The sequence below is a fragment of the Lithobates pipiens genome, unplaced genomic scaffold (genome assembly GCF_037356315.1).
Source record: "Lithobates pipiens isolate NorthernLeopardFrog02 unplaced genomic scaffold, aLitPip1_a1.2 Scaffold_1, whole genome shotgun sequence".
In the NCBI taxonomy this organism is placed as follows: domain Eukaryota; kingdom Metazoa; phylum Chordata; class Amphibia; order Anura; family Ranidae; genus Lithobates; species Lithobates pipiens.
Window position 1 is genome coordinate 216262476 of NW_027507685.1, and position 21551 is coordinate 216284026.

The 21551-nt window shown below is 44.5% G+C and overlaps 1 protein-coding gene across 2 annotated transcripts in view; it reads right to left on the minus strand.

Annotated features, from left to right (window-relative positions):
* Positions 1 to 8789: 8789 nt before the first annotated feature.
* Positions 8790 to 21551, minus strand: part of LOC143983160 (estrogen-related receptor gamma-like) — a 79180-nt gene continuing 66418 nt past the window's right edge. For both annotated transcript variants that reach the window (XM_077482539.1, XM_077482529.1), the window contains exon 7: positions 8790 to 9582. In XM_077482539.1, coding sequence (XP_077338665.1) covers positions 9338 to 9582 — 245 coding nt within the window. In that variant the 3' untranslated portion in view covers positions 8790 to 9337. The remainder of the gene's footprint in view (positions 9583 to 21551) is intronic.

Here is a 21551-nt window from a genome sequence, read left to right on the forward strand (position 1 = left end):
GGGGGGGGGGGCGGGCGCTCGCTCGTCCCCACCCCCTTTCCTGACCGGCCGGGCTGCGTGCTCGGATAAGGGTCTGCTATGGACTTTGGGGGGACCCCCACGCCGTTTTTTCGGCGTAGGGCTTCCCCTTTAAATCCATACCAGGTGACGGGGCTAGCGAGGTGTCAATCTCACCGATGGAGGTGGCGACATTGACTTCCTTCGCTAGTTCCGTCTACCTGGAGCCACGTTCAAAATGAACTGACTTTTCTCCGTGTGTGGGCAAGTCCATTCATTTCAAAAGTCCCGCGGACTCCCGCCATAGTCCGGCGGATTGTCTGCCGGAAAAGTCCGGTCGTGTGTGTGCAGGTCGGCTCGTTCGGAAAGTCCAGCGGACCTCCGCTGCAAAGTCCGGCGGGTTGTCCGCCGGACTAAGTCTGCCGGATAGTTTGATCGTGTGTACGCGGCATTACCCTTCTCTTTGGACCCTTATCACAGGGGGTCAAATGAGCAAATGGATGGAATGAACACCCTCATTCACGATCGTCCATAACTAACCGAATGTTCTGACAAATAGGTTTTTCTGAATTTCTGTAGGAATGGAACTTCTGCTGGTGTCTGGACAGTCTATGTCCCTCAGGGTGTCCTATGTGATGTTCCTCAGCTGATAGCGAGGTTTATTGGGGGTCATCATGTACAATGGAAGCTCCCTATAGATTGAGGTTCTCCTGCCTCTAATCAGCATTCAGCTTTATTCCTGAACAGGTGGCCCCCATGCCGCTCAGTAATGGCAACCGTCATGTTATTATTTCCGGCCACTCACACCGCAGTATCCATGGCTCTCCAGCTCCAGTAATGATTAGCGCCCGGCCTAACGATCCCTGCTAATTAACAAACACATCATCTTCATTTGGGGCCTTCGATTTTCTATCAGTTTTCACTCTGATTCTTAATGCTTGTCCCTCCCCCACCCGCTGTTACATTGTTCCGCTATGGGCCACTGTGTTACCCTCATGTCATATTTAATTCACATGACCAATTATCTAGATGCTTAGAAAACAGCCAGATTTTTAAATAGTATACAAAGAACAAAAATAACCCACCAATATGTATAAATGCAGCTTTCTCCAAACAGAAATCACCATAAGCAATGTTTCAGATATAGGTTGTAACCGGTGAGATAATTCACCAATTAACTTGTTATACCCAGCTCTTCATTTCTATCTCACAATGCAGAGTCTCAGTCCTCTTGCTGCATTCTCCATAGCCTACAATCAACAGAACACCCAAGCAGTATAAATGGTATCTACAAAAAAGTAGCAAGAAAAAAATGATAAAGCATATACAACTGATACCTAAAGTGGAACTTCACTCTGCCAACCAGCATTGGCATTAGTAAATACATTGGAACCTTGGATTACGAGCATAAGGCTTGTAATCCAAGAGAAGGCTTGTAATCCAAAGCACTCGCATACCAAAGCGAGTTTCCCCATAGAAGTCAATGGAAACTAAGATAGTTTGTTCCGTATTGACCTCTATTACATGCAATACCACATGTGACCAGAGGTGGGGGGGGGCGCCGGAGAGCCTCGGAAATACTCAAGGACAGCTCGGCTGAACTCGGAAAGGCTCGGAAACACTTGGGAACGGAGTATTTCTGAGTATTTCCGAGTGATTACAAGTGTTTCCGAACGACTTTGAACTGTTCCGAGTGTCCCCAGCACCCCCGCACTTCTGGCAAAATGAGGTACTGCACACCCCATTAGCTTGAATTCTGCTTGTTTTGTGAGACAACACTCGCAAACCGAGCCATAATTAAAAAAAAAAAAAAAAGTTGCTCGCCTTTCAAATCGCTTGTCAACTGCGTTACTCATAAACCAAGGTTCCACTGTAGATAGGAAGGTTTTTCATATTTACGTCTTTTAAACATTTTCTTTTTCAAATTTCTTTAGTTGCTTCCCAGTTTCATGCCTAGGCAAATGAGGCCATACGTCCTACGAGTCTTCAGAATGGGAGGAGGGTTTTTCTCAGCTAAGCACACCTTCCAGTCTGCATGCCTAAGCTAAGGACAGATGGATTCCAGGAAGTAAATGTTACATGAATCATCTGCCCTTATTCAAGATGACCACAGCCAGAAATGCTATCGGGGGTGTTTTTCAACATGATTTCTCAACAAAATAAAGCATGGAGACATGGATGGATGGGGGAGTTTGCTTTGAATATTAAAAATAAATAGTGTTTTTGGTTTGTGGACTGGTGCACGCCGATGTACATTGGCAGAATGGCATGGACAGGCAAATGGGCGTACAGGTACATCCCTTTAAATTTGCAGCCGCGCCATAGCGTGCGTGCCGCCGGCGCCGCACACACGCAGGTCAGGACCTTCGTGAGTCGGATCGTGGGTCTTGTGGACTCAATCGCCACGGGGATACCCGCGATCGTCTCACGGGGAGATGCTAAAGTAAACAAGCATCTCCCCGTTCTGCCTAGCAACAGTGACACTGACAATGGTCCCAAAAATGTGTCAAAAATGTCTGACGTGTCCGCCACCATTACTAGTAAAAAAAAAAAATATTAATAAAAATGCCATAAAACTATCGCCTATTTTGTAAAGGCTATAACTTTTGCGCAAACCAATCAATAATCGCTTATGGCGATTTTTTTTTATCAAAAATATGTAGAAGAATACGTATCGGCCTAAACTGAGGAAAAAAAAATGTTTTTTTTACATTTTTGGGGGATATTTATTATAGCAAAAAGGAAAAAATAATATGTTTTTTCAAAATTGTCGCTCTTTTTTTGTTTATAGTGCAAAAAATAAAAACCGCAGGGGTGATCAAATACCACCAAAAGAAATCTCTAATTGTGGGAAAAAAGGACGTCAATTTTGTTTGGGAACCACGTCGCATGGCCGCGCAATTGTCAGTTAAAACGACGCAGTGCCGAATCGCAAAAAGTGGTCTGGTCATTGGCCTGCAAAATGGTCCGGTCTGAAAGTGGGTAAAAAATAGCAAACATGTATATATGTATGAATGTGGGTAGGGACCTTGTAATTTCCTTGATGGTAGGGATTGATGTGAATGTACAATGTATATGTAAAGCGCTGCGTAAATTGACGGCGCTATATAAGTACCTTAAATAAATAAATGTCGTAATTACCTGCTCTGTGCAATGGTTTTGCACAGAGAAGCCCCGTGCCTCCACTTCCTGGGGTCCAATGCTGGCACTCCTGTCCCTCCCCCCTGCCCAGTGCCCACATAGCAGGCCGCTTGCTATGGGGGCACTTATGCAGGCTTGATCCTGAGCTGTGTTCTTTGAGTCTATTGACACACACACAGCATGGCTCATCCTTAGGGTTGCCACATTTTCTTCAAGCCAAACCCAAACACTTTAGCGGCGCATGGCATGTTTTCTCTTTTTAGTATACACTATAAGATTGTTAAAGACCAGGGACACCTTTGGGTGCCCCAAAGAGAGTAGTAATGTAGCTCAGTGCGCCACAGTGAACAGTGAGTGTCGCCAAATTGTGGCTCCATTCACACCAATGAGTTCCGGATCGCGATTCCCGAATCGTTGCAAATCGTGGGACACGCTTCTAATCCTGTGACTTTCAACGGCACCCCAAATAGCGGTGCAATTTTGCCGCAATTGTCGCCCGACAAATCGCTGCAAAATCCTGCAAACAGGATGCCTGTCGCCCAAAGAAGTTTCTATTACCACCTGCGATCTGGAACACTTAGGTGTGAATGAAGTCTGTGAGTCTTATGCACAGAATGCAGGGGACAGGAGTGTATAATGCATATTAGAAGTCGTGAGTATAAAAAAAAAGGCTGTAGCAGTCAGGGGTGTGTATCGTGTAGGGCTCAGAAGAGTACAAAATGTTACCCTTTCATCAAAAAGCCCCCCTCCCTCTCCTGCAAAAAAAAAAAAGCCCAGCATTATTCTTTATGCTCACCCTCCCACACCTCCCAACTTTTTGAGTTTGAAATGAGGGACACCTAGCAGCAAAAGTATGCAGGTATAGGTCACACTCCCTGCCACGCCCCCTTAAAGGAGAATTGTACAAAAAAAGATTGGTTAAACCAACAAGTGTTTTTTTTTTACTACTTCTATTCCTTCATATTGGCTTTTGGAATTTACAAATGCAGCGATTTAGAAATCAGATGAAAGGTTTAGCACTGGAAAACACTTTTTGATAGATAAAAAGTGCATTTTATATACATCTATATAGATCAGACCAAAATGAGGGACAAATGAGAAGGAATGAGGGACAGAGGGACATTGCTCCAAATCAGGGACAGTTGAGAGCTATGCCCTCCACCCACTGCCAGCAAAAATCAAGTCTCCCCCTCCCAGAACAACCCCCCCCCCATCAAAACAAATCTTCTTAAACCTTCCACAGCACAAGTCCCCCTTCGCTATCCCCTAAATCCCCAGTCCTAGCACAATCCCCACTTTCTCATTCCAGTACTTATTCTCATCCCCTCCTATTACAAATCATCTTCTTCCCCTACCAGCACAAATCCACCCCTCTCCCAATACCCCCAGGGCCAGGCATGTACTGGCCATTGGGACTATAGGGAGTTTCCCGGTGGGCCGATGGCTCAGTGAGCCGGTTTCATTGACAAAGTAATGGCTGCGCAGCTTGCCCTCAACTTCACGCAGTGATGTGAGAAAGATGAGAAAAATACAGAGGACAATAAGTGAAATAATAACAGAGGTTAGTGAGGACTCTTTATGTTATGCTACTTATGTTTTTTTGCACAATTGCGTATAGTTTTATATACTGTTTTTGTGCTTGCTTGCAAAATTAAAGTGGGCTGGTCTGGATGAAGTCCAGGGCCAAATTTTTGTCCCAGTCCAGCCCTGCCCAGGGCTGCCGACAGGCAGTACAACCGGGCCTCCTGTAGGGGGCCCAAGCACACTGGGGGACCCGGACAGCAGGGAGATCAGAGCAGCGGTGCGGGGGACAATTACAGAGATTACACACATGTCAGAACGGTCGGCATATCAAAGTCTGTGAAGTCCGCTGTCAGCATTCCCCCCCAGCCACGCTGCTCTGATCGCTGAATCACTGGAGGAAACCGGTACAAGGATAGAACCATGGGGAACTCCAGTGACCTGTCGGCCTCTGATGATGGAGGCGTGGTTAAGCCTCATAAACGCTCTGATTGGTCACAGTGTCCCAGGGTATCTGACAGGCGCAACATGCAGTGGGACTTTTTTTTTTTACCCTAATGCACTGAATGCATTAAAGTGATACTAAACACCCTTGGTTTAATTTAGATTGTCCCTTCTTTTTCTGTATATAAATGATAGCACTGTAATTATTTAAATTTAAAAAAAACATCTAAGTACCTTTTTCCTAATCTGTATAAAGCTGTCACATGACTTAGCTCTCTCCCAGCCTGTCTGCAGGGAAACATAAGCAGGAAGAGCTTCTAGTCCTCTGCTGCTGGTCACATGTTCAAAATAAAAAAAACAGCCTTCGGAATACAGAGTAAAAATAAGTAATATCAATAAACTGTTTTAAATTGTCATACAAATATATATTTCAAATACAATCTTTATTATTTTATAATAACATGGTGTGGGTGGATTTCTGCCAGTCAGACGCCTCTCCAGTCTGTGTGTTAGAATAAGAGGAAGGTGAAGCCTCCAATAATCTACATGTAATGTTGTGTTTAGCTGGTTAGTGGGCATGAAGGAGGAGGGAGGGAGGGGGCTGTAATGTAGCACTGTATATATGCTCATGTGCTACTCTATATTTACATGGACTGCTCAGATGAGATAGGGAGGAAATTCTCAGCATAGAAACTCACTGAAAACTGAGCATGTGCAGAGTTACCACCACAGCTGCAAATTCCCTAGCTGCATTGAGGACATGAACAGAAGGGGGAGATAGAGAGCAGCAGGATCAACCAGGTTTTTTGCAGAATACAGACTGTATGAACAGCATGTAATACACCATTTACTTTAAATTTTTGTGATGTGGGTTTAGTGAACCTTTAAAGTGAAAAATGATTTGACTTCATAGCCACGTTAATTTACTTCTTGTTAAGAACATGTAAATCATCCATGGTCTGGCCACAAGGCTATTTTAAAGAGGATTTGACAGAAAGCAAAATGGCTGTCAGAAACCTTTTATGGATTTTACTGTCCCTCGATATCTCATAGTACCTTCAGGTTGTAGCTCCACATAGTAGTTCAAGGACAGTGACCTCACTGAATTAGTTCAGCTTCACTGCTCTGGAACCGTTCTTTGGCTTGTCTATCATATTGGTATTTTGCTTTGTGAAATATTTTCTTTAGATTGTATGCAAGGGCAATTTTCTTCTAGTTTTGGATAGGGTGAGGATGGGTTAGACCCCCTGCCGTGTTTTTACTGTCATCTTTTACTCCCTGGGAGAGTCACCTCTCTATTTGGCTTGGTGACTAGTATCACTGTGTAAGATGGGAATTCCCCTCCCTAGGGGGAGATTTTCTTTTGTTTCCTGTTGCATCAACAAGACAAAAAGTAATGGAAAATCTCCCTAGCAGAAAAGAGGCAGCAAACAATATTCTGATAGGGGGTGTAACTCTTCCATAATCTATCCAGAAGTTAGTGCTATAAACACACATTAGGCCCAGACTACACGGACCATTGTTCACTGTTTCAGTTGGATTGTCATAGTGTCTTTAAAGCAGAACTTTACCCTCCCTAAAAACTTTACAGGGCTGGGACAAGGGGTGGGCAGGAGGAGTGGCTTCCCTGGGTGCTGTGGTATCATGTGAGGTGGGGGGGCACCACAGGGAGACTGAGGGTAGGGGATTTGTGTTGGGAGGGGGAATCTAGGGGGCGACAGGGGGTATGAATTGTTCTAGATGGGGAAATTAGGGGAGTGCTAGGAGTTGTGATTCGGGGGGATTTGTGTTGGGAGAGGGGATAGGCGAAGAGGATTTGTGCTAGGAGGGGGGACTTGGGGGGCTTTGTGCTGGAAGAGGCGAGATGGTGGAGGGGAGGGGGGATTTGTGCTTGGAGGGAATTTTGTCAGTAGGGATGAATGGGAGCCATTTCTGCTAGGAGGGGGAATTTGGGGGAGGGGGATTTGTGCTAGTAGGGATCATTGGGGGGTATTTGTGTGGAATTTGTGCTAGGAGGGGAAATTTGGGGGGAGGGGGGATTTGATATGGGAGGGAGAGAATGTGTACTGGGAGGTAGAAATTTGAGAGGTAGAGGATTTGTGCTAGGAGGAGTTATTTTTTGGGAGGGGTCCATTTGTGCAGGGGGGATTTGCAGCAAGAGAAGATTTGCGCTGGGAGGGGGGATGGGGGGCAAAGGTTTGTGCTAGGAGTGGTAATTTCAGCAGGGGGGTGGATTTATCTTGGGAGGAGGGGGAATTTATGCTTATGGGGTAAGCATGCAAATTAGTCACCACTTTTCTGGGGGGGGGGATTTTTTGCTGACATATAATGCTTATACATCTTTGGGGGGGCGCAGTTTGGCATGTTTGCCCTGGGCTCTAGATGACCTTTTCTTCTGTCCCCTCCTGCCCCCCTGTAACAGGATGGTCATTTTTTGGGAGGGGCAGAAATACCCTTTTTTTGGGGAACCACTAATTGCACTTACCTATTTCTGTCCTAGGCTGGAATAATGCAAAGATTGGCCCACAGCCTCCTGGAATACCCTGATCATGGGTACACTACGGTGCATGTGCCATGTAGGCAGGTGCAGTTATCCATTTTGCCACTAGGTGTCTCTGTATCAGAATAGTGTCTGGTTGGTACAGCAGGTAGTGATACTAGGTGCTAGGCCCTTTTAGGTAGAGTCCTTCCACAAGTGGTGTCAGGGGTGAGTCAGCACCCATATATTAGCTAGATGGGGAGGGACACAGAGAGACATGGGAGCCATTCACCCCACATCTGTGAGAATGTAACCTACACATGTTGGCCCTAGGTCCATGCCACCCAGGAGGCTGGGTGGCATGGACCTGCATGCAGGAACAGCCAGTGGTGGGCAATCTGTCCCTTAAGGGGGCTAGGGCAGATTGCAAAAGGCCTTTTTGGCCAGGCTAGAGATTTTTGGATGAGGCTGCTTCCCTGGAGGGTTCAGAGGGAAAATGTATCCAGCTATGAGCAGTCCTGTTCTAATGACCCTGGGCAAAGGAGGGACTAGAGGAAGATGGCTGTGAGGTGCTGCATGTGCTTTCATTTGTGACTACTGTGGATTGTCCACTTTATGTGATTGGCTGTGTATGTCAAATGACTACGAAATGTTCCTAGTGATGGGACTGTCTTGCCATTCCCTGTACAACCCCAGTAAAGTGCAGTGAAGCTACCTATTATGTGGACATCTTCTGGCTATAAAAGTCTATGGCCAGGAATGTCGTGAGAAGGTCTATGGTGAGGAGCTGGGCACGAGATGGTGGAGGGGGTGGTCCCAACAGGTGGGATTGTGTTCTAGCAGGGCTGGAGGGGGGTTAGGGACTTGTGCATGGTGCCAAAATCTACCACAAAGCCCCTCTTATGGCAATGCCATGGGGGGGGGGGACTATCCATGGTTTTTGCGGCCAGCATATCCATGTCATCGAGGGGCTGCTGCACAATTTGGAAGAGACAATCAGATCTGTTGATGTCCTAAGAAGATGGTGGTGTGGGACCATGTATGCTGCGGCATAGAGATGGATCCTTGGGCAACATTGCTGGATCACCAGGCCTGTGAGTATGCTTTTGGGGAACTACCTGGCTATACAGGTGGGAGGGGAGGGAGAAAAATTTTGGGAGAGGGGAGCCGATTTCCTCTTTAAAAATATGTGAGACAGAAGATCAGATTCTGCTTTTTGAAGGAATATAATATTTATATACATTATAAACATTAGTATTCTCTGCTTACACAATGGAGATCTCACAATACAACACGCATGTTTACAGCTTTCATTATGTGTTTGTGTCAGCGGCTGAAATCCATTCTTCAGGGGACCACCATCCTCTCGAAAAAATACTGACAGCATTATAGTCTGTAAACTAATCTATGTTTGGACGATGGGGAACGAGCATGTGGTCTTCTCACTTCCTGGAAGTAAATCATTATCTACAGTGTGCTCCTTGTATGTAGACTATATTGTCCAGACATTGGCCCATCACAGCCCTAGCACCAGCCCAACAGCAGATCTCCAAATGTTACCAATGGCTGAAGATTCAATCATCAGACCACTCTGTAAAATCCCAATGGCCTTGGGCATCTATTGAGAGTTTTTGCGAAGAGACCCCTGGTTATTTCCATTATCGGTACATACAGAAGCTGCTGTACAGTGTCCAGATATTTAGGGTTCATGGCTCATCCATTGGGGCTCCTGTACAGTAGATGGAGCTCCATCAGTCACATCTTGGCCTCCAACATTTCCAGGAAAAGTTTGTGCATTGGGATTCTCCCCTCCAGTCTTATCTGGCAGAAAGTGCGCACAGCCTCGTTTGCTGTCTGGCGGAGTAGCGGCAAGGTCATAAGGAGTTTGCCAGACCGGTGCGGGTCCTCGGCGTGGTGCTCCCTCTCGAAGTCCTGAAGGGCCTCGTGAAGACGATCTTGTAGGTTCAGAACGGCCTCCACATTCTCGATGCTGCTGGAATCTGGGCAACACAAAGAAAACCAATGTTATGTATTTGAACAAAATATTCAGACCAGAACAAATCTTTTCAACTAGTTTTATTTCTACTGCTACAGGCATGTTTGTAAATCAGTATTAAACCCAAAAACCAAACATGTAACCGTGTCGTTAGATGTGGTGCCAAATGTGACACCGGAGGGAGGGAGGGTTCCGAAAAGCAGAGGTTCAATCTTTGTGTGAACCTCCGCTTTAAAGTGTTACTAAACCCAGGACCCTGCATTCACTATATCTGGTATCCCACAGTACACAGAACATGGAAATGCAATTATTTTAGTAAATATAAACTGCTAAATACCTTTTCTCATCAGCAGTATATAGCAGTCTTGTGACTTCTACCAGCGTCTGGTTAAAGCTTGTAGGAGGAGATTTCATTCTGCTCTGACTGTCCTATGAGGCTGCAGGACCCCTGACCCTCTGTCTGGAAAGTGCTGACCCTCTGCTCATCACATGCACTTTCCCAGGAAAAAAAAAACCTCTCTAGCAATACACACCAAACTGACCATGTGCAGCAGCTTGTCCCCTAATGCTCTGTTATACTATCAGGAGATGGATTGGGAATAGTGAAAGAAGGGGAGGATTAGAGAAGACAGGATTAAACAGCCTTTTTACACAATGCAGAGGATTTACCCCTTAGGTTCAACAGTGAGTATAACAAGCTTTACTGCATATACAGACTGATTTTACTGCTGTAGGTTTAGTAACAGTTTAACCACTTCAGCCCCAAAAGATTTGGCTGCTGAATGACCAGGCTATTTTTTGTGATTCAGCACTGCGTCGCTTTAACTGACAATTGCGCGGTTGTGCAAACGCTGTACCCTAACAAAATTCGTCCTTTTTTCCCCACAAATAGAGCTTTCTTTTGGTGGTATTTGATCGCCTCTGCGGTTTTTATTTATTTGCGCTATAAACAAAAAAAGAGCGACAATTTTGAAAAAAATACAATACTTTGTACTTTTTGCTATAATAAATATCCCCATTTTTTTTTTTTAAATATATAAAAAAAACATTTTTTTTTCTCAGTTTAGGCCGATATGTATTTTTCTACATATTTTTGGTAAAAAAAACACGCAATAAGCGTATGTTGATTGGTTTGTGCAAAAGTTATAGCGTCTTCAAAATAGGGGATAGATTTATAGCATTTTTATTATTATATATTTTTTTTGTAATGGTGGCAATCTTCAATTTTTATCGGGGCTGCGACATTATGGCGGACACATTGGACAATTCTGACACATTTTTGGGACCAGTGTCATTTATATTATTATTATTATTATTATTGTTCAGGATTTATATAGCGCCAACAGTTTGCGCAGCGCTTTACAATATGAGGGCAGACAGTACACTTACAATACAAATCAATACAGGAGGGATCAGAGGGCCCTGCTCATTAGAGCTTACAATCTAGAAGGGAGGGTCAAGTTGAAACAAAAGGTAATAACTGTGGGGGATGAGTGATGGAGAAAATGAAAATACAGTTAGGTGTGGGTGGGGTAGGCTTCTCTGAAGAGAAGTGTTTTCAGGGATCGTCTAAAAGCTAATAAAGTAGGAGATAGGCGGACAGATTGGGGTAGGGCATTCCATAGGATTGGAGAGGCTTTGGAAAAGTCCTGGAGGCGAGTATCGGAAGAGGTGATGAGGGAGCGAGAGAGCAGGAGGTCTTGAGAGGAACGAAGAGAACGAGTAGGTTGGTATTTAGAGACTAAGCTAGTGATGTAGCTGGGGGCAGAGTTGTGGATGGCTTTGTACGTAGTTGTTAGTATTTTGAATTTAATTCTTTGGCTGAGCGGAAGCCAGTGGAGGGATTTATACAGTGATCAGTGCTATAAAAATGCATTACTGTAAAAAAGGTCACTCGCAGGGAAGGGGTTAACACTAGGGGGCGATCAAGGGGTTAAATATGTTCCCTAGTTAGTGTTTCTAACTGAAGGGGGAGGGGACTGACTAGAGGAAGTACGGGTTATGGTTCCTAGCTAATAGGAACACACGATCTGTCACTCCTCTCAGAACATAACAGGGAAGTTTGTGTTTACACACACTCGTCCCGGGTTTGTCTCTCATGCTCACGATCGCTTGTGTCTGGCAGTCATCGCGACCGTCTGCCACGAGCATCAGCACCCCCGCTGTGCAACGGGCATGCGCGCGCCTGCTATCCGGATCCCACGAGCCGACATATAGCTACGACGGTTCGCGGGATCGTGCCGACCTGCCGCAGTAAAATGACAGCGACTGGTTGGCAAGCGGTTAAAGGCTACATCATTCCTAGAAGAGCCCCGTCTACACACATTGGGACTAGCTCAACCTCTGTCTCCTCTCAAACCTTCCGCCTGCACTCCCTTTAATTCTACACAACCCAATATTTATACTTAGGGGAGGGCGCCACTTAGTGGCAAAACTATAAACTGTCCTAACACCTGGGTGGAGCTCCTAAGCCCCTCCCACAGCTCTGCTCTCTGCACAGGCTATGCACAAGTGTGTTTACAAGGTAATATTTGGGTTTGCAAAGGAATTTGTCAGTTTTTATCCTTTTTGGTTATTGAGGAATATAAATGAAAGATTTTGTGCCTGGAGATCAGCTTTAATGATTTTTAAAAGAAACCTGTACTAAGAAATAGGCAGGCTGCCATTGAAGAATACCTCCTGCTATTTTCCTGGTGATTTCAACGTTAATACCCTTTGAGGCTGACCTGTGAAGTCAGAATTCTGAGATTGACCTGTGAAGTCAGAATTCCTGATCTGAATTTTGTTCAGTAACTCAGAAAGAATTGAAGCTATTGGATCAGGATGACAGCCAGCCTGCTAGCATTTTACCCCCCTCCCGCCCATACCAGTGCCACTGATAGCTGGCATTGGTATGCAGCACTGATCGGCATTGATAGGCAGCACTGAAAAATCTGACGTGTTTCGGCCTTAGGCCATCGTCAAAAGCAATGCTATTGATGAAGGCCTAAGGCCGAAACGTGTGAGATTTTTGGATGATGTTATTGCTGTAATGCTTAAATAAATATTTTCTATGGAGAAGCTGTCGAGTTGCTGGCCTGTACTTATGAGAGATCTATGGATCTTTTGTGAGCTTATTTAGCCAGAGCATCGCCTACTCTACACACCAACTATACTATATAGCGGTAGAGCTTTGTTGAGTTTTTCTCTCAGCTAATCACAGATCGGGGGAAAAGGGCCAATCACAGCGGCCCTTTACCACGTGTTCAGCTGTGTCCAATGACAGCTGATCACAGAAGTAAACACAAGCCGGTTATCGGCTTTTCTTTCCTTATGCTGACAACGTGAGGAGAGAAAAAGGGAGCCCATAACCTTGTGCTAAAGGGATATCAGCACTGATAGTCGGGGCATTGATTATCAGTGCAGTCCCAACAGTGCCCACCAGTGTTGCCAATCAGTGCCCACCAGTGCTGCTAATCAGTGCCACCTATCTGTGCTACCTTTCAGTGCTGCCTATCAGAGCCCATCGGTGCAGCCTCATCAGCGCACATTAGTGAAGGAGAAAAATTACCTGTTTACAAAATTGTATAACAAGCTATGAAAAATGTTTATTTTTTTTCCAAATTTTCAGTCTTCTTTAGTTTGTTTAGCAAAAAATGAAAAAGTCAGTGGTGATTAAATACCACCAAAGGAAAGATCTATTTGTGTGAAAAAAATGCTAATAATTTCATACGGGTACAGTGTTGCATGACTGCACAATTGTCATTCAGAGGGACAGCGTTGAAAGCTGAAATTTGGCATTTTGGCTTTAAACTGAAACTCTGGTGACAAAAGCCTTCATTTAAATATATTGCTCAACAGCCCCAAAGGATATAAATCAGGACGCCGATTTTTTTCAGCGTTGGGGTATGATATAAATCCACTTTTATTGTATTAAATGCCATTACAAACCCAGTTATTACCCTAATAAAGCAGCAGTGACATCATCACTGTGCTGTACACAGCCTGTGCAGAGAGCAGAGCTGTGGGAGGGGCCCAGCAGACCCCACCCACTACAGACAACAAACAGAAAACTACATGAGGGGCGGAGACAAGACCAGTCACCCTGCACAAGGAGAGAGAGCAGCAGTGAGCAGTCTTTATTACAGGAAGCTCCTACACAGAGGAAAATTCTCACACTGGATTACTGCACAGATCTGGAAGAAATATACAAAGCACACCAAGATTCAAGGGAGAAAACACATGACGAATGTATTTAACTTTTTCATTTCTCTTTTTTTTTTTTTTCACAGCTATTTTGAAAGCTGATGCACGAAAGCAATGCCTGGATGAAAAACTAAAAATACAAAGCGAGTAGGCTGTGCTCCCTGTATGCATCCTAAAGCTGAACTCCACACAGATATAAAATTTTACTAATTAGTGCAGCTCTGTAATTATTAATACATCATTAAATGTGTTTTTTTTTTAAATGCAACCAGTGTTAGTAACCGAATTTAAACTGCTATCAACTTCTTGCAGTCCACTGTACAGCAGAGCTTAGCTGGGAGAGGGAGAAGCAGCACAAGAAGCCAGACAGTTGTTGTGCAGTACTCATGTGATAATAATGAGCATGCTGATAGGAGGAGAGAGCAGAGGAAAGAAAGATGAGAGCATCAGTCATTGTATTTGCAGTACTGCCAAGCAAACACGACCTGTTGTATAATTTTTGCAGTGCAATGTGTACCACTCGCTCCGGCCTCTATGTTAGGTTAAGAGTGGCGATAAAACCTTGGATTAACCATCTGTTTATTTGTTTATAACCGCCCCAACCCCCCCCCCCCCCCCCCCCGGCCGCATGTGTAAAGGATGCTTTACTGTTCAGACAGGTGTACAAGACATGCAGCAAATAAAAAAACAGGTCTCCTACCCTGTCAGACAGGACTGTGCTGTGTGGCAGTGCTGTGTAAATCTCAGAACTGTATGGACAAAATAATTAATTCCACACGGGATATACTTTATCTATGTGTAGCTGTGTGCCTGGAGTTCAGCTTTAAGGTTTCATTTTCAGTTTTGATTGGAGTGGGCTGTTAAAGAGTAAGCCATTAGAAATTCCCTGATCAATACATGTGATGGATTATTTAATAATGAGATGATCAGTCTTGTGGCTGTACAAGCAGTAATCACTTCTGCAGCAGGACAGACGCAGAGGTCTATTGTAACATGACCACAAATCTCTCTCGGATTTTCCCATTCAACCCACAAATCTTACATTCAGACAAGCCATGTACAATATTACATCAATTATGTTATTAATTGAGGAAAACTGGCCATGCAAAGAGCATCAACACTGATACCGGGAAGATGCTGTCATCTCTGAATATCACAATTAACATGACAACGAACATTTTTAAGGCCATGTTGTGAATGAGAGGTCCATGGGCCTACATTACAACATCCAAATAAATAAGTACTCTTCCTGCCCCTGTGATAAGATGATGACCATTGTGGCTAATCTCCATAATCATCACCACAATAAAATAGAAATAGATACAATATATTGTCTAAAGTATTGGAATGCCTTCCTTTACATGCCCATGAACTTTAATGGCATCCCAGTCTTAGTCCGTAGGGTTCAATATTAAGTTGGTCCACCCTTTGCAGCTATACCAGCTTCAACTCTTCTGAGAAGGCCGTCCACAAGGTTTAGGAGTGCGTCTGTGGCAGGGATATGCAATTAGCGGACCTCCAGCTGTTGCAAAACTACAAGTCCCATCATGCCTCTGCCTCTGGGTCTCATGCTTGTGGCTGTCAGAGTCTTGCTATGCCTCATGGGACTTGTAGTTCTGCAACAGCTGGAGGTCCGCTAATTGCATATCCCTGGTCTATGGGAATGTTTGACCATTCTTCCAGGAGGCACTTAGAAGTCCTGGCTCGCAGTCTCTGCTGTAATTCATCCCAAAGGTGTTCTATGGGGTTGAGGTCAGGACTGTGAAGTTCCTCCACCCCAAACTCGCTCATCCATGTCTTTATGGACCTTGCTTTGTGCACTGGTGTGCAGTCATGTTGGAACAGGAAGTAACTGTTCCCACAAGGTTGGGAACATGAAATTGTCCAAAAAGTCTTGGTATGCTGACGCCCTTCACTGGAACTAAGGCTGGATTCACACCTATGGCATTTTTAGTGCTTTTTGCATTTTGCAGATTTCCACTACAGAACATGTTCCATAGGAAACCATGATAAATGGACTGTAGGGCAAATCTGCAAAATGCAAAAAGCACTAAAAATGCATAGGTGTGAATCCAGCCTAAGGCTCGATTCACATCTATGCATGTTGCTTTTGAGTGTTTTTGCGGTGCTTGTCGCGTTTTTGGACACACGTTTTTACCGAGATTTTGCCGCATTTTGCGTTTTTTTCTTCTTTTTTTTACACTGTGGTATATACATAGTATATACAGTGAAAAAAAAACGCAAATCGCGGCAAAAACGCAGTAAAAACTCGGTAAAAAAGCAGTACTTGCGTTTTTGATGCAGGTCCATTGACTTCTATTACATGCAAAACGCTGCATTTTGCATGAAAAAAAGTCCCCGACCCTTTCCAAAAACGCAGAGGCACAAAAATGCATTGATGTGAACATGTTCCATAGGAACCCATGTTAAAAAATGTCCTTGCATTTCTGCAAAATGCAAAATGCATCAAAAAACGCGCTAGTGTGAATCCAGTCTAAGGCTGGATTCACACCTATGCATGTTGCTTTTGAGCGTTTTTGCAGTGCTTTTTGCGGTGCTTGTCGCATTTTTGGACACGCGATTTTGCCGCATTTTGCGTTTTGCGGGTTTTTTTCACACTGTGGTTGCTTAGCAACCAGATATATACAGTGAAAAAAAAAAAAAAAAAAACGCAAATCGTGGCAAAATCGCGGCAATAACGCGGTAAAAAAGCGGTACTTGCGTTTTTGATGCAGGTCCATTGACTTCTATTACATGCAAAACGCTGCATTTTGCATGATAAAAAGTCCCCGACCCTTTCCAAAAACGCAGAGGCACAAAAATGCATTGATGTGAACATGTTCCATAGGAACCCATGTTAAAAAATGTCATTGCATTTCTGCAAAATGCATCAAAAAAACGCGCTAGTGTGAATCGAGCCTAAGGCTGGATTCACACCTATGCAGTTTTAGTGCTTTTTGCATTTTGCGAATTTGCACTACAGAACGTGTTCCATAGGAAACCATGGTCAATGAACTGTAGGGCAAATCAGCTAAATGCAAAAAGCACTAAAACTGCATAGGTGTGAATCCAGCCTTAGGGGCCAAGCCCAACCCCTGAAAAACAACTCCACGCCATAATTCCCCCTCCACCAAATGATTTGGATCAGTGCACAAAGCAATGTCCATAAAGACCTATACTCTCAGCAGGTCCATGCGCGCCCCAGACCCAGAAGTGCAGGATCATGTACTTTCTGCCATATATGTAAGTTATACAGTCGGCAGGCAGTTATAGGAGGAGCGATTGGAGGTAGAGTTGCCACCTCATCCCTTTAAACCCGAACACCTTTGAATTACACAGGTTCTGCGGCTAATTAAATGCAGATAAGGCACCAAGTGAGTTTAATTACCACCTTAATCAGTCACAGAACCTGTGTAATTAATATGCGCTCGGGTTTAAAGGGATGAGGTGGCAACCATAATTGGAGGGTGGTAAAAAAAAATGCGGTTCAACCTCATGTCTTTCCAAACCCCTCCTTCCCCCAATCTCAAGTGTAAACATAGCCTTACAGACAGTTAAAAAGGTGAATGGGCTTCATCTATGTTTGTCTACCATTTGTCCATATCTCTGTATATCTTACTATAAAATGAATAAAAATCTATTGAAAGAGAAAAAGGTGAATGGTCGCTCAGACGCAAAAGATCATTAGGTTAACAGATGTCTCATCTAGTAGTAGTACTAGAAAGTGTAGCACCGTCTTCTTTAGGTAGGTGCTAGAAGTAGTTTTTTTTGTAGTGCAGGTAAATTTAATCAGGCCTAGCTGTAAGCTGGGCCTGTTTGTTTTGATCTGTGTGGGCTGGGAGTGGCTCAGAGTAGGCTGGTGACTCACAGATAGTATCATCTTTCTGTTACCTCTTCAGTTACTTCTGCTTCTAGAGGATTCTAGAAGGAAGGGGGGGAAGAGAGGTGGAGCTGCTTGGGGTATGCTAAGGAGCCCTTACCAATCCCCAATCTTGATTGGCAGGGGGCAGGCCTCCTTAAATACCTGGACTCAGCCCAGCAGGGCAGAAGTTGTCGTGGAAGAAGCTGGAGATGGAGCACTAGGTTGTCGGGGCCTTTGAGGGACCCCCCAGTCTCGGGGGGGGGGTGACCTTGGGCCTGTGGAGTTTGGGTGCAAGTCGGAGCCTTTCTGAGTAACAAAGAAGGGTCTGGACAGGAGGCACAGAGAGGGACCGAGAAGGACAATGGGAGCTAGTGTTGCCGGGCAAGTCTCCAGGGTGGGTTCCCCCGGAGTGCCGCCAGGAGGGCTGGTGAGTAACAGGCACAGTTGAGAGAGCTGGGGAGGCATGCCAGAGCGGTCTGGGAGAGTGCAGTCTGGAGGTGGATGTAGAGCCAGCAGGAGAGACTGGGATGTCATGGGCAGTGGAGTCGGGCAGTTGCAGCCAGAAGGGCTGGCAGGGCATGAAGAGGACTGACTGGGAGCAATAGTCCACCAAAAGGTAAACTAGCACTCAAGACTTTCCTATTGTTGCTGCTACACTAAAGGGGCCTCTGGTCCCAGCCTACAAATGGCAGTTGCTAAGGCCTGACAGAGTCAAAGTTGGGCCTACCATGTGCTAGCTGTACCAGGAACCAAGTATTGTACCTCCTACCCTGCCCCCCCCACCCACCTCTACTCCATGACAGTTTGTAATGAGGATGTGGGGGTTATGCATTCCCACTTCCCCTCACTGGCTATGGGCAGCTGACAGGTAAGGCAAGCTTAAGGCCTGATTCACACCTATGCATTTTTAGTGCTTTTTGCATTTTGCAGATTTGTACTACAGAACGTGTTCCATAGGAAACTATGGTGAATGGATTGTAGTGCAAATCTGCAAAATGAAAAAAAGCATGAAAAATGCATAGGTGTGAATCTAGCCTAAGAGAGCCTTTCTTTTGCAAAACCCCATACCAAAATCAACAGTGCTGGGTTCCATGTGCTAAAAGTCTATGATGAATGCTGCTGCCAGACTCATCTACCTTACCGACCCGCTCAGTGTCTGCCACCCCTCTCCGGAAATCCCTACACTGGCTTGCCCAACGAGTTAACTTCAAAATACTGACTACAACATACAAAGCCATCCACAACTTCACCCTGAGCTACATCTTCAATCTCATCTTCAAATATGACCTAAACCATCCTCTTAAGAACTGCTGCTCTCAAGCTTTCTTGTCTCCTCTACCCTTGCTCATCTCCAGGACTTCTCCAGAGCCTCTCCTATCCTCTGGAACTCTCTATCTCAATCTGTCCAGCTATCTCCTACTCTGGCGATCCCTAAAAACTAATCTCTTCAGTGAAGCCTATCACGCCTCCAACTAATCTGTTATCGCATCCATCAGCTCATTTTTTTTTTTTATTTTGCGCTTTTTCAATGTGAAATGTGTAAATATATGTTCATATATATGTGTAAAAATGTTCACTAACAAAGCAAACAAAAAAAAGTTTTAATTGTTTATCGTTTATAAAGTAGACGTGAACAAAAGAAAAAAAAGCAGGGCAATAATAATTAAATGGAGGAGAATAGAGAGTTAATTAAGGCTGATTATTAAATGAAGGGTTATTAAGGGGTTAAACAGAGGAACAATTGTTCATCCCTTTGATCTGCAGATGAAGAAACAGAAATATACAAAAAGAAACAATGTTTTTTTTTTATTTTGGTCTTTCAGGGCTGAGCAATGTTGTTAATAAACATTGCCAGCAGCTTTTTTTTTTGACAGCTCCAATTCTTTAACACTGGGAAGACCCACTGACAGCTCAAAGACCCGAGCCTGAAAGTATCATTTTCAAGGTTCGGTGCATTTGCACGAGTACTGATACTTGTGCAAATACTCGGTATCGGCACCGATACAGAGGGACAGTCCCTCAAAATCAGGGACTGTTGGGAGGTATGACATCACCCTCATAAAATCATGAATGATAGATTTTATTGGGTTTTTAATGTGGATAGTATGGACTCAGAAGGAACGCAGAGATTTATTTGATCAAACGCCAATAAAAACTCTACCTATGGCCATCTTTGTTCAGAACATGTCAAGGCATGTGTTATGTAAGTCTATGTACAAGAAAGAGGTTCCCAGCAATTCCATGTATTTATAAAAATTATAAACTGCAAATAGAACCGATTCTGTATCTGTAGCTCAGGTCTCCAGTGACACAGACTGAAAAGCAAAGTTGTATGAAAAAGTGTCCATAGCCAAATAAAGTGCTGACACATATCTAAATTAAGCAAGTCTATTTAGTACATGGATTGCTGGAGGCTTGAAAACCTTTGATTACTCTGCGAGGAAAGAACTCCTCCCCCACCGCCCTCTATTGTTCCAAACCATGCCACACACAAAACACCTCGGGACATTATTGATCGGTTGTGCCAAACTCTAAGAGGCATCCATCGATAACACTGAGCTGTCTATTTGTTAAAGCCAGTGACAGCTGTCAGAGTGATCATCCCCTGGCTGAAATCTTACAACAAGATCAGTAGTGGATGGAATTGGCCAGAGTGGTAGATAAACTAAAGGGAGATACCTATGGCTATAATTATCCAAAAAATCAGATAATCGTTGGGCAGTTCTGGCTGAATTGGTAAATGACTGTGATGTCCATGGACACATTACAGCACTGGTACACCCTAGTCTAATGTTTTTGAGGGTGAATTTTAAAGCATTGTTTCACATAGGTAAGAGAGGATCTGTGGTTATCTGTATAGTGTAGTGATGGGGCATCTTGGCACCCCAGATGTTTTGGGACTACATTTCCCATGATTTTCATGCCCTCTACAATGTAGTTTTGCATCATGGGAAATGTAGTTCTAAAACAGCTGGGGTGCCAAGGTCCACCATCACTGGTATAGTGCATTGTCATGCATGTCTAAAGTGGACCTTCAGTTATTTTTTTCAACTTTCCATCTATTAAATCTTCTGCCCTTGTTGTTTTAACTTTGGATAGTAAAACATTTTTTTTTCTGCTAGTAAATACCTTATACAGTGGAACTTCGGATTGTGAGTAATTCGGTAATACGAGCGTTTCACAATACAAGCTATTTTTTTTTTTAATCCGACTCGCTTTGTGAGCGTTGTCTCGCAAGACGAGCAGGATTCAAGCCTCTGAGGTGTGCAGTACGGCATTTGGCCAGAGGTGTGGGGTCTCCGGTGATGCTCGGAGACACTCCATTCCCGAGTGTCTCCAAGCATCACTGGCGCCCCCACACCTCTGTCCAAATGCAATGTCTCCGTGTGTCTCAGAGTGGTCTCCGAGCGTCTCCAATCGTTCCCGAGTGTCTCCGGCGCCTCCGCCCCTCTGGCCACATGTGGTACTGCATAGACAAGCAGTGGCTGTGGAACGGATTATCTGAGTTTCCATTATTTCCTATGGCTGAATTGGTAAATGACTGTGATGTCCATGGACACATTACAGCACTGGTACACCCTAGTGTGGTTATCTGTATAGTGCATAGCCATGCATGCCTAAAGTGGACATTTAGTTATTTTTTTTCAACTTTCCATCTATTAAATATTCTGCCCTTGTTGTTTTAACTTTGGATAGTAAGGGTCCTTTCACACGGGGCGGATCAGTTCTGATCCGTGGATATCCGTTTGCTCAGCGGGGATCACTCCGCCGATCCCCGCTGAGCAGGGAAATGACAGCTCCGTCTCTGCACACTGCGCAGGGACGGACCTGTCACAGCGCCGCTCTCCCCTATGGGAGATCGGATGACGACGGACCGCAGTGCCCGTCGTCACCCGATCCGATCCGCAGACGGATGGAAAAATAGC